Source organism: Salvelinus fontinalis, unplaced genomic scaffold (genome assembly GCF_029448725.1).
Source record: "Salvelinus fontinalis isolate EN_2023a unplaced genomic scaffold, ASM2944872v1 scaffold_0037, whole genome shotgun sequence".
NCBI lineage: Eukaryota > Metazoa > Chordata > Actinopteri > Salmoniformes > Salmonidae > Salvelinus > Salvelinus fontinalis.
In genome coordinates this window covers 534,848-548,636 of record NW_026600246.1, presented here as the reverse complement: position 1 = coordinate 548,636, position 13,789 = coordinate 534,848, and the positions used below count along the sequence as shown (strand labels likewise).

Genomic DNA, 13,789 nt, shown 5'->3' with positions numbered 1-13,789 from the left:
GAGAGAGAGAGATATATAGAGAGACACGGAGAGAGAGAGACAGAGAGACACGGAGAGAGAGAGACGGAGATATATAGAGAGAGACGGAGAGAGAGAGAGATATATAGAGAGAGACGGAGAGAGAGAGACGGAGAGAGAGAGACGGAGAGAGAGAAGATGACCATCAACACGCTGACTAAAGGAGGAGCTCAGAGGGAGCAGATGTATTGCCTCAGAAAGGTACCGTACCTACACTAACCCCTACGCACTACCCCTACACCTTACTACTAACCTTGAACACTGCCCCTAACCCCTACACCCTAAACCCTATCCCCTACTCCCTAACCCCTACACCCTAACCCCTATCCCCTACTCCCTAACCCCTACTCCCTAACCCCTATCCCCTACTCCCTATCCCCTACTCCCTAACCCCTACTCCCTAACCCCTACTCCCTAACCCCTATCCCCTACTCCCTATCCCCTACTCCCTAACCCCTACTCCCTAACCTCTACACCCTAAACCCTATCCCCTAAACCCTAACCCCTACTCCCTAACCCCTACACCCTAAACCCTATCCCCTAAACCCTAACCCCTACTCCCTAACCCCTACTCCAGTTTTTATTTTATTTCACCTTTATTTAACCAGGTAGGCCAGTTGAGAACAAGTTCTCATTTAAAACTGCGACCTGGCCAAGATAAGAGCAAAGCAGTGCAACAAAAACAACACAGAGTTACACATGGAATAAACAAACATACCATCAATAATACAGTAGAAAAAGAAGAAAGTCTATATACAGTATGTGCAAATGGCGAGGAGGTAAGGCAATAAATAGGCCATAGTAGCGAAGTAATTACAATTTAGCAAATTAACACTGGAGTGATAGATGAGCAGATGATGATGTGCAAGTAGAAATACTGGTGTGCAAAAGAGCAGAAAGTAAATTAAAAACAAAATGGGGATGAGGTAGGTAGGTAGATTGGGTGGGCTATTTACAGATGGGCTATGTACAGCTGCAGCGATCGGTTAGCTGCTCAGATAGCTGATGTTTAAAGTTAGTGAGGGAAATATAAGTCTCCAACTTCAGCGATTTTTGCAATTCGTTCCAGTCATGGAACGGAAGGAAAGGCGGCCAAAGAGGTGTTGGCTTTGGGGATGACCAGTGAGATATACCTGCTGGAGCGCGTGCTACGGGTGGGTGTTGTTATCGTGACCAGTGAGCTGAGATAAGGCAGAGCTTGACCTAGCATAGACTTATAGATGACCTGGAACCAGTGGGTCTGGCGACGAATATGTAGCGAGGGCCAGCCGACTAGAGCATACAGGTCACAGTGGTAGGTGGTATATGGGGATTTCGTGACAAAACGGATGGCTCTGTGATAGACAGTATCCAATTTGCTGAGTAGTATTGGAGGCTATTTTGTAAATGACATCGCCGAAGTCGAGGATCGGTAGGATAGTCATTTTACGGGGTTAGTTTGGCGGCGTGAGTAAAGGAGGCTTTGTTGCGAAATAGGAAGCCGATTCTAGATTTTATTTTGGATTGGAGATGTTTAATATGCGTCTGGAAGGAGAGTTTACAGTCTAGCCAGACACCTAGGTATTTGTAGTTGTCCACATATTCTAAGTCAGAACCGTCCAGAGTAGTGATGCTAGTCGGGCGGGCGGGTGCAGGCAGCGATCGGTTGAAAAGCATGCACTTAGTTTTACTAGAATTTAAGAGCAGTTAGAGGCCACGGAAGGAGAGTTGTATGGCATTGAAGCTCGTTTGGAGGTTTGTTAACACAGTGTCTAAAGAAGGACCAGATGTATACAAAATGGTGTCGTCTGCGTAGAGGTGGATCAGGGAGTCACCCGAAGCAAGAGCGACATCGTTGATATATACAGAGAAGAGAGTCGGCCCGAGAATTGAACCCTGTGGTACCCCCATAGAGGTCCGGACAGGTTGTACCTGGTGGGTTCGTTGATAATTTGTGTGAGATTGAGGGCATCTAGTTTAGATTGTAGGATGGCCGGGGTGTTAAGCACATCCCAGTTTAGGTCACCTAACAGAACAAACTCTGAAGATAGATGGGGGGGGGGCAATCAATTCACATATGGTGTCCAGGGAACAGCTGGGAGCTGAGGGGGGTCTATTACAGGCGTCAACAATGAGAGACTTATTTCTGGAGAGATTAATTTTAAAAATTAGAAGCTAGAACTGTCTGGGCATAGACTTGGATAGTATGACAGAACTTTGCAGGCTATCTCTGCAGTAGATTGCAACTCCTCCCCCTTTGGCAGTTCTATCTTGAAGGAAAATGTTGTAGTTTTAGTGTTGGTGGCCTTCCTAAACCAGGATTCGGACACTGCTAGGACATCATTGTTGGCGGAGTGTGCTAAAGCAGTGAGTAAAACAAATTTAGGGAGGAGGCTTCTGATGTTAACATGCATGAAACCAAAGCTTTTTCGGTGACAGAAGTCAACAAATGAGAGTGCCTGGGGACACACAGAGCCGGGTTTAACCTCCACATCACCCGAGGAACAGAGGAGGAGTAGGATAAGGGTACGGCTAAAGGCTATCTGAACTGGTCGTCTAGTGCGTTGTGAACAGAGAATGAAAGGAGCAGATTTCTGGGCGTGGTAGAATAGATTCGGGGAATAATGTACAGACAGGGGTATGGTGGGGTGCGGGTACAGTGGAGGTAAACCTAGGCATTGAGTGATGATAAGAGAGATTGCATCTCTGGACGCACTAGTTATGCTGTGTGAGGTGACCGCATGTGTGGGAGGTGGGACAAAAGAGGTATCTGAGGTATGTTGAGTGGGACTCGGGGCTCCGCAGTGAACTAAAAGAATGATAACTATCCTAAACAACAGTATACAAGGCATATTGACATTTGAGAGAGACATAAATCAATCAGAGGTGTAGATTGGGAGAGCTAGCTAAGACAACAACAACAGGTAAAATGGCGATGAATGGGCAGAGAGGGTCGGTTAACTACACACAGGGCCTGAGTTCGTGGCTGGGGCCGACAGATAAACATTTTAATAAATAAATGGAGTACTGTGATTACTGAACAGTCCAGCAGGCATCAGCTATGTAGCCAAGTGATCATAGGGTCCAGTGAACAGCAATAGAGGGAACAGGGAAGCCGGGGTAGTCGTTACTACGCTAGCAAGCGGGAGACACGGCGTACCACCACGACTGGTCTGCTGATGTAACTCGATCCGCTGTGCCCTCAACCCGGCCTTTGCCCCGATGATTAATGAACAGTCCAGCAGGCATCAGCTATGTAGCCAAGTGATCATAGGGTCCAGTGAACAGCAATAGATGGAACAGGGAAGCCGGGGTAGTCGTTACTACGCTAGCAAGCGGGAGACACGGCGTACCACCACGACTGGTCTGCTGGTGTAACTCGATCCGCTGTGCCCTCAACCCGGCCTTTGCCCCGATGATTAATGAACAGTCCAGCAGGCATCAGCTATGTAGCCAAGTGAGCATAGGGTCCAGTGAACAGCAATAGAGGGAACAGGGAAGCCGGGGTAGTCGTTACTACGCTAGCAAGCGGGAGACACGGCGTACCACCACGACTGGTCTGCTGATGTAACTCGATCCGCTGTGCCCTCAACCCGGCCTTTGCCCCGATGATTAATGAACAGTCCAGCAGGCATCAGCTATGTAGCCAAGTGAGCATAGGGTCCAGTGAACAGCAATAGAGGGAACAGGGAAGCCGGGGTAGTCGTTACTACGCTAGCAAGCGGGAGACACGGCGTACCACCACGACTGGTCTGCTGATGTAACTCGATCCGCTGTGCCCTCAACCCGGCCTTTGCCCCGATGATTAATGAACAGTCCAGCAGGCATCAGCTATGTAGCCAAGTGAGCATAGGGTCCAGGGAACAGCAATAGATGGAACAGGGAAGCCGGGGTAGTCGTTACTACGCTAGCAAGCGGGAGACACGGCGTACCACCACGACTGGTCTGCTGATGTAACTCGATCCGCTGTGCCCTCAACCCGGCCTTTGCCCCGATGATTAATGAACCGTCCAGCAGGCATCAGCTATGTAGCCAAGTGAGCATAGGGTCCAGTGAACAGCAATAGATGGAACAGGGAAGCCGGGGTAGTCGTTACTACGCTAGCAAGCGGGAGACACGGCGTACCACCACGACTGGTCTGCTGGTGGAACTCGATCCGCTGTGCCCTCAACCCGGCCTTTGCCCCGATGATTAATGAACCGTCCAGCAGGCATCAGCTATGTAGCCAAGTGAGCATAGGGTCCAGTGAACAGCAATAGATGGAACAGGGAAGCCGGGGTAGTCGTTACTACGCTAGCAAGCGGGAGACACGGCGTACCACCACGACTGGTCTGCTGGTGGAACTCGATCCGCTGTGCCCTCAACCCGGCCTTTGCCCCGATGATTAATGAACCGTCCAGCAGGCATCAGCTATGTAGCCAAGTGAGCATAGGGTCCAGTGAACAGCAATAGATGGAACAGGGAAGCCGGGGTAGTCGTTACTACGCTAGCAAGCTGGAGACACGGCGCCCGCCGTACCACCACGACTGGTCTGCTGATGTAACTCGATCCGCTGTGCCCTCAACCCGGCCTTTGCCCCGATGATTAATGAACCGTCCAGCAGGCATCAGCTATGTAGCCAAGTGAGCATAGGGTCCAGTGAACAGCAATAGAGGGAACAGGGAAGCCGGGGTAGTCGTTACTACGCTAGCAAGCGGGAGACACGGCGTACCACCACGACTGGTCTGCTGGTGGAACTCGATCCGCTGTGCCCTCAACCCGGCCTTTGCCCCGATGATTAATGAACAGTCCAGCAGGCATCAGCTATGTAGCCAAGTGAGCATAGGGTCCAGTGAACAGCAATAGAGGGAACAGGGAAGCCGGGGTAGTCGTTACTACGCTAGCAAGTGGGAGACACGGCGTACCACCACGACTGGTCTGCTGGTGGAACTCGATCCGCTGTGCCCTCAACCCGGCCTTTGCCCCGATGATTAATGAACAGTCCAGCAGGCATCAGCTATGTAGCCAAGTGAGCATAGGGTCCAGTGAACAGCAATAGAGGGAACAGGGAAGCCGGGGTAGTCGTTACTACGCTAGCAAGCGGGAGACACGGCGTACCACCACGACTGGTCTGCTGATGGAACTCGATCCGCTGTGCCCTCAACCCGGCCTTTGCCCCGATGATTAATGAACCGTCCAGCAGGCATCAGCTATGTAGCCAAGTGAGCATAGGGTCCAGTGAACAGCAATAGATGGAACAGGGAAGCCGGGGTAGTCGTTACTACGCTAGCAAGCGGGAGACACGGCGCCCGCCGTACCACCACGACTGGTCTGCTGGTGTAACTCGATCCGCTGTGCCCTCAACCTTCTGATGGCTAGCTGCTGATGGTTAGCTTCTGATGAGTAGCTGCTGATGGTTAGCTTCAGATGGCTAGCTGCTGATGGCTAGCTGCTGATGGTTAGCTTCTGATGGTTAGCTTCTGATGGCTAGCTGCTGATGGTTAGCTTCAGATGGCTAGCTGCTGATGGTTAGCTTCTGATGGTTAGCTGCTGATGGTTAGCTTCTGATGGTTAACTGCTGATGGTTAGCTTCAGATGGCTAGCTTCAGATGGTTAGCTGCTGATGGTTAGCTTCTGATGGTTAGCTTCTGATGGTTAACTTCTGATGGTTAGCTTCTGATGGCTAGCTGCTGATGGCTAGCTGCTGATGGTTAGCTTCTGATGGCTAGCTGCTGATGGCTAGCTTCTGATGGTTAGCTTCTGATGGCTAGCTGCTGGTGGTTAGCTTCTGATGGCTAGCTGCTGATGGTTAGCTTCTGATGGCTAGCTGCTGATGGCTAGCTTCTGATGGCTAGCTTCTGATGGCTAGCTTCTGATGGCTAGCTGCTGATGGTTAGCTTCTAATGGCTAGCTGCTGATGGTTAGCTTCTGATGGCTAGCTGCTGATGGTTAGCTTCTGATGGCTAGCTGCTGATGGAGGTTCTGATAGCTAGCTGCTGATGGTTAGCTTCTGATGGCTAGCTGCTGATGGAGGTTCTGGCTGTAAGGTCTAAAAATAGCAGATCCGGATCGAATTGGGTGAGGCGGGTGACCGGAATGTATATTTAATCTAAAAATGGAAAAGAGGTTGAAAATAAATTGAAATATATACAAAAAAGACGAAAAATACAAAATGTACATGGGAGAACAACAAACCACGTCTGCACTGCTACGCCATCTTGGATTGTTACTCCCTAAACCCTAACCCCTAATCCCTCAACCCTATCCCCTAAACCCTATCCCTAACCCCTAAACCCTAACCCTAAACGCTAACCCCTACTCCCTACCCCTACACCCTAACCAATACCCCTACTCCCTAACCCCTACTCCCTAACCAATACTCCCTTCTCCCTAACCCCTACTCCCTAAACCCTACTCCCTAAACCCTATCCCTAACCCCTACTCCCTAAACCCTATCCCTAACCCCTAAACCCTAACCCCTAAACCCTAACCCCTAATCCCTCACCCCTATCCCCTAAACCCTATCCCTAACCCCTAAACCCTAACCCTAAACGCTAACCCCTACTCCCTAACCCCTACACCCTAACCAATACTCCCTTCTCCCTAACCCCTACTCCCTAAACCCTACTCCCTAAACCCTATCCCTAACCCCTACTCCCTAACCTCTACTCCCTAAACCCTATCCCCTACTCCCTAACCCCTACTCCCTAAACCATAACCATAACCCTACTCCCTAAACCCTATCCCCTAACCCTAACTCCTACTCCCTATCCCCTAACCCCTAAACCCTATCCCTAACCCCTAAACCCTAACCCTAAACGCTAACCCCTACACCCTAACCAATACTCCCTTCTCCCTAACCCCTACTCCCTAAACCCTACTCCCTAAACCCTATCCCTAACCCCTACTCCCTAACCTCTACTCCCTAAACCCTATCCCCTACTCCTACTCCCTAAACCATAACCATAACCCTACTCCCTAAACCCTAACCCCTACTCCCTAAACCCTATCCCTTAACCCTAACTCCTACTCCCTAACCCTAACTCCTACTCCCTATCCCCTAAACCCTAACCCCTACACCCTAACCCCTAACCCCTACTCCATAACCCTAACCCCTACTCCCTAACCCCTAAACCCTAACCCCTACTCCCTAAACCCTATCCCTTAACCCTAACTCCTACTCCCTAACCCTAACTCCTACTCCCTATCCCCTAAACCCTAACCCCTACTTCCTAAACCCTAACCCCTACTCCCTAACCCCTGCTCCCTACCCCTAACCCCTAACCCCTACTTCCTAACCCCTATCCCTAACTCCTACTTCCTAACCCCTACTCCCTACTCCCTACTCCATATCCCTAACCCTATCCCTAAACCCCTACCCCATTACCGCTAACCTCTACTCCCTACTCCATAACCCTAACCCCTAAACCCTAACCCCTATCCCTAACCCCTACTCCCTAACCCCCTACTCCCTAACCCCCTACTCCCGAAAACCCTGTCCCTAACCCCTAAACCCTAACCCCTGCTCCCTAACCCCTACTCCCGAAACCCTATCCCTAACCCCTACTCCCTACTCCATAACCCTAACCCCTACTCCCTACTCCATAACCCTAACCCCTAAACCTGAACCCATATCCCTAACCCCTAACCCCTACTCCCTAACAACTAACCCCTACTCCATAACCCTAACCCAGAAACCCTATCCCTAGCCCCTAAACCCTAACCCCTACTCCCTACTCCCTAACCCCTACTCCCTACTCCATAACTCTAACCCCTAACCCCTAAACCCTAACCCCTATCCCTAACCCTACTCCTTAACCCCTACTCCCGAAACCCTATCTCCAACCCCTAAACCCTAACCCCTAAACCCTAACCCCTACTCCCTAACCCCTACTCCCTAACCCCTACTCCCTACTCCATAACCCTAACCCCTATCCCTAACCCCTACTCCCTACTCCATAACCCTAACCCCTATCCCTAACCCCTACTCCTTAACCCCTACTCCCGAAACCCTATCCCAACCCCTAAACCCTAACCCCTACTCCCTAACCCCTATTCCCTACTACATAACACTAACCCCTACCCCATAACCGCTATCCCCTAACCGCTATCCCCTAACCCCTACTCCCTAACCTCTATCCCCTAAACCCTATCAAGAAAGCCTAACCCTACTCCCTAACCACTACTCCCTAACCCCTACCACATATCCCTAAAGCCTAACCCTACTCCCTAAGCACTACTCCCTAACCCCTACCCCATATCCCTAAAGCCTAACCCTACTCCCTAAGCACTACTCCCTAACCCCTACCCCATATCCCTAAAGCCTAACCCCTACTCCCTAACCGCTATGTGTGTGTGTGTGTGTGTGTGTGTGTGTGTGTGTGTGTGTGTGTGTGTGTGTGTGTGTGTGTGTGTGTGTGTGTGTGTGTGTGTGTGTGTGTGTGTGTGTGTGTGTGTGTGTGTGTGTGTGTGTGTGTGTGTGTGTGTGTGTAGATGGAGAGAGTGATCGTAGCGATGCAAGATCCTGACATGGGGATGAAGATGAGAAACCAGAGACTCCTCATCACCGTTATACCACACGCCATGACCGGTAGGTTACCTAGGTTACCACGCCATGACCTCTAGGTCCTCATCACCGTTATACCACACACCATGACCTCTAGGTCCTCATCACTGTTATACCACCCACCATGACCTCTAGGTCCTCATCACTGTTATACCACCCACCATGACCTCTAGGTCCTCATCACTGTTATACCACCCACCATGACCTCTAGGTCCTCATCACTGTTATACCACCCACCATGACCTCTAGGTCCTCATCACCGTTATACCACCCACCATGACCTCTAGGTCCTCATCACTGTTATACCACCCACCATGACCTCATCACTGTTATACCACCCACCATGACCTCTAGGTCCTCATCACTGTTATACCACCCACCATGACCTCTAGGTCCTCATCACTGTTATACCACCCACCATGACCTCTAGGTTCACATTTAATATTTATTTATTTATTATATAGATCCGTTTATTTTCATTTTCATTCATTTCATTTTCATTTATCCAGATCCATCTACACTTGGTATTTATCCAGATCCATCTACACTTGGTATTTATCCAGATCCATCTGGTATTTATCCAGATCCATCTACACTTGGTATTTATCCAGATCCATCTACACTTGGTATTTATCCAGATCCATCTGGTATTTATCCAGATCCATCTACACTTGGTATTTATCCAGATCCATCTACACTTGGTATTTATCCAGATCCATCTGGTATTTATCCAGATCCATCTACACTTGTCATTTATCCAGATCCATCTACACTTGGTATTTATCCAGATCCATCTACACTTGGTATTTATCCAGATCCATCTGGTATTTATCCAGATCCATCTACACTTGGTATTTATCCAGATCCATCTACACTTGGTATTTATCTAGATCCATCTACACTTGGTATTTATCCAGATCCATCTACACTTGGTATTTATCCAGATCCATCTACACTTGGTATTTATCCAGATCCATCTGGTATTTATCCAGATCCATCTACACTTGGCATTTATCCAGATCCATCTACACTTGTCATTTATCCAGATCCATCTACACTTGTCATTTATCCAGATCCATCTACACTTGGCATTTATCCAGATCCATCTACACTTGGCATTTATCCAGATCCGTCTACACTTGGTATTTATCTAGACACGACGGGTCCCTGACTACCTCCGGAGGGGGTCAGGAAGATCTGATCACAATGCCTCTTTTAATCGTCTTCACCTATCTGGAACCGTGGGCACAATCAGCATGTGGACCAGATCAGGACAAAGGATGCATGTTAGAACCAGGTGTAAACGGGGCTAATGTCTCTTTCTCTTTAGGTAACGATGTCATTGAGTGGCTGATTCAGAAATACAACATAACAGAGGAAGGTAAGTCTTGTTCTTCCTTATTCACTGTGGATGTATTTCTCCCGTCACTATTTCTAGTTTTATACTATATATTTATCTTAAAGCTGCAATATGTCACTTTTTGGCCGATCAAATTCACATCGAAATGTGTGTGTAGAGGCGCGCCACCTGGGAGGACTCCTGGTGCAGTACGGGTACATCTATCCTCTGAAGGAGCCGCGCTCTCTACTACTGAGATCTGATGACTCTCCTTACCGCTTCCAGGTAACACACACAGACATCTCCCTATCTCTCTATCCTCTCTACTCCTTCTAGGTAACACACACAGACATCTCCCTATCTCTCTATCCTCTCTACTCCTTCCAGGTAACACACACAGACATCTCCCTATCTCTCTATCCTCTCTACTCCTTCCAGGTAACACACACAGACATCTCCCTAACTCTCTATCCTCTCTACTACTGAGATCTGATGACTCTCCTTACCGCTTCCAGGTAACACACACAGACATCTCCCTAACTCTCTATCCTCTCTACTACTGAGATCTGATGACTCTCCGTACCGCTTCCAGGTAACACACACAGACATCTCCCTATCTCTTTATCCTCTCTACTCCTTCCAGGTAACACACACAGACATCTCCCTATCTCTCTATCCTCTCTACTACTGAGATCTGGTGACTCTCCTTACCGCTTCCAGGTAACACACACAGACATCTCTCTATCCTCTATCCTCTCTACTACTGAGATCTGATGACTCTCCGTACCGCTTCCAGGTAACACACACAGACTTCTCCCTATCTCTCTATCCTCTCTACTACTGAGATCTGATGACTCTCCTTACCGCTTCCAGGTAACACACACAGACATCTCTCTATCCTCTATCCTCTCTACTACTGAGATCTGATGACTCTCCGTACCGCTTCCAGGTAACACACACAGACATCTCCCTATCTCTCTATCCTCTCTACTACTGAGATCTGATGACTCTCCTTACCGCTTCCAGGTAACACACACAGACATCTCCCTATCTCTCTATCCTCTCTACTACTGAGATCTGGTGACTCTCCTTACCGCTTCCAGGTAACACACACAGACATCTCTCTATCCTCTATCCTCTCTACTACTGAGATCTGATGACTCTCCGTACCGCTTCCAGGTAACACACACAGACATCTCCCTATCTCTCTATCCTCTCTACTACTGAGATCTGATGACTCTCCTTACCGCTTCCAGGTAACACACACAGACATCTCCCTATCTCTCTATCCTCTCTACTACTGAGATCTGATGACTCTCCTTACCGCTTCCAGGTAACACACACAGACATCTCCCTATCTCTCTATCCTCTCTACTCCTTCCAGGTAACACACACAGACATCTCCCTATCTCTCTATCCTCTCTACTCCTGAGATCTGATGACTCTCCGTACCGCTTCTAGGTAACACACACAGACATCTCCCTATCTCTCTATCCTCTCTACTACTGAGATCTGATGACTCTCCTTACCGCTTCCAGGTAACACACACAGACATCTCCCTATCTCTCTATCCTCTCTACTACTGAGATCTGATGACTCTCCTTACCGCTTCTAGGTAACACACACAGACATCTCCCTATCTCTCTATCCTCTCTACTCCTTCCAGGTAACACACACAGACATCTCTCTATCTCTCTATCCTCTCTACTCCTGAGATCTGATGACTCTCCGTACCGCTTCCAGGTAACACACACAGACATCTCCCTATCTCTCTATCCTCTCTACTCCCCCTCTCAATTCAAGTCAATTCAAGGGGCTTTATTGGCATGGGAAACATATGTTAACATTGCCAAAGCATGTGAAATAGATAATACACACAAGTGAAATAAACAATAGATATGAACAGCAAACATTACACTCACAGAAGTTGCAAAAGAATAAAGACATTACAAATGTCATATTATGTCTATATACAGTGTTGTAACGATGTGCAAATAGTTAAAGTACAAAAGGGAAAATAAATAAGCATAAATATGGGTTGTGTTTACAATGGTGTTTGTTCTTCACTGGTTGCCCTTTTCTTGTGGCAACAGGTCACACATCTTGCTATAGTCAAAGCATGTAGTCTGTACTAGTCTGTACTAGTCTGTACTAGTCTGTACATGTACTAGTCTGTACTAGTCTGTACTAGTCTGTACATGTACTAGTCTGTACTAGTCTGTACATGTACTAGTCTGTACTAGTCTGTACATGTACTAGTCTGTACTAGTCTGTACTAGTCTGTACTAGTCTGTACTAGTCTGTACTAGTCTGTACATGTACTAGTCTGTACTAGTCTGTACATGTACTAGTCTGTACTAGTCTGTACTAGTCTGTACGAGTCTGTACATGTACTAGTCTGTACTAGTCTGTACTAGTTTGTACTAGTCTGTACTAGTTTGTACATTTACATTTACATTTAAGTCATTTAGCAGACGCTCTTATCCAGAGCGACTTACAAATTGGTGCATTCACCTAATGACATCCAGTGGAACAGCCACTTTACAATAGTGCATCTACATCTTTTAAGGGGGGGGGGGGGGGCAGAAGGATTGCTTTATCCTATCCTAGGTATTCCTTGAAGAGGTGGGGTTTCAGGTGTCTCCGGAAGGTGGTGATTGACTCCGCTGTCCTGGCGTCGTGAGGGAGTTTGTTCCACCATTGGGGTGCCAGAGCAGCGAACAGTTTTGATTGGGCTGAGCGGGAACTGTACTTCCTCAGTGGTAGGGAGGCGAGCAGGCCAGAGGTGGATGAACGCAGTGCCCTTACATGTACTAGTCTGTACTAGTCTGTACGAGTCTATACATGTACTAGTCTGTACTAGTCTGTACTAGTCTGTACTAGTCTGTACATGTACTAGTCTGTACTAGTCTGTACTAGTCTGTACATGTACTAGTCTGTACTAGTCTGTACATGTACTAGTCTGTACTAGTCTGTACTAGTCTGTACATGTACTAGTCTGTACTAGTCTGTGCATGTACTAGTCTGTACTAGTCTGTACTAGTCTGTACATGTACTAGTCTGTACTAGTCTGTACTAGTCTGTACATGTACTAGTCTGTACTAGTCTGTACATGTACTAGTCTGTACTAGTCTGTACAAGTCTGTACTAGTCTGTACTAGTCTGTACTAGTCTGTACATGTACTAGTCTGTACTAGTCTGTACTAGTCTGTACATGTACTAGTCTGTACTAGTCTGTACAAGTCTGTACTAGTCTGTACTAGTCTGTACATGTACTAGTCTGTACTAGTCTGTACTAGTCTGTACATGTACTAGTCTGTACTAGTATGTACTAGTCTGTACATGTCCCTGAGCCTGGAAATGATTGATTTCCCCCTCTAGGATGGAGAAGCTGTCTTCATTAAAGGGGATTCTAGTGGGGGGATATAGGTAGGATGGAGAAGCTGTCTTCATTAAAGGGGATTCTAGTGGGGGGATATAGGTAGGATGGAGAAGCTGTCTTCATTAAAGGGGATTCTAGTGGGGGGATATAGGTAGGATGGAGAAGCTGTCTTCATTAAAGGGGATTCTAGTGGGGGGATATAGGTAGGATGGAGAAGCTGTGTTCATTAAAGGGGATTCTAGTGGGGGGATATACAGTAGGATGGAGAAGCTGTCTTCATTAAAGGGGATTCTAGTGGGGGGATATAGGTAGGATGGAGAAGCTGTCTTCATTAAAGGGGATTCTAGTGGGGGGATATAGGTAGGATGGAGAAGCTGTCTTCATTAAAGGGGATTCTAGTGGGGGGATATAGGTAGGATGGAGAAGCTGTCTTCATTAAAGGGGATTCTAGTGGGGGGATATAGGTAGGATGGAGAAGCTGTCTTCATTAAAGGGGATTCTAGTGGGGGGATATAGGTAGGATGGA

General features: G+C 48.0%; 1 protein-coding gene across 1 annotated transcript in view; it reads left to right on the top strand.

The window, feature by feature from the left end:
- The window catches only part of rgs11 (regulator of G protein signaling 11), a 72,399-nt gene continuing 58,610 nt past the window's right edge, over window positions 1-13,789 (top strand). The window contains exons 1-4 of the mRNA XM_055910939.1: window positions 1-219; window positions 8,470-8,566; window positions 9,873-9,923; window positions 10,060-10,166. Coding sequence (XP_055766914.1) covers window positions 157-219; window positions 8,470-8,566; window positions 9,873-9,923; window positions 10,060-10,166 — 318 coding nt within the window. The 5' untranslated portion in view covers window positions 1-156. The remainder of the gene's footprint in view (window positions 220-8,469; window positions 8,567-9,872; window positions 9,924-10,059; window positions 10,167-13,789) is intronic.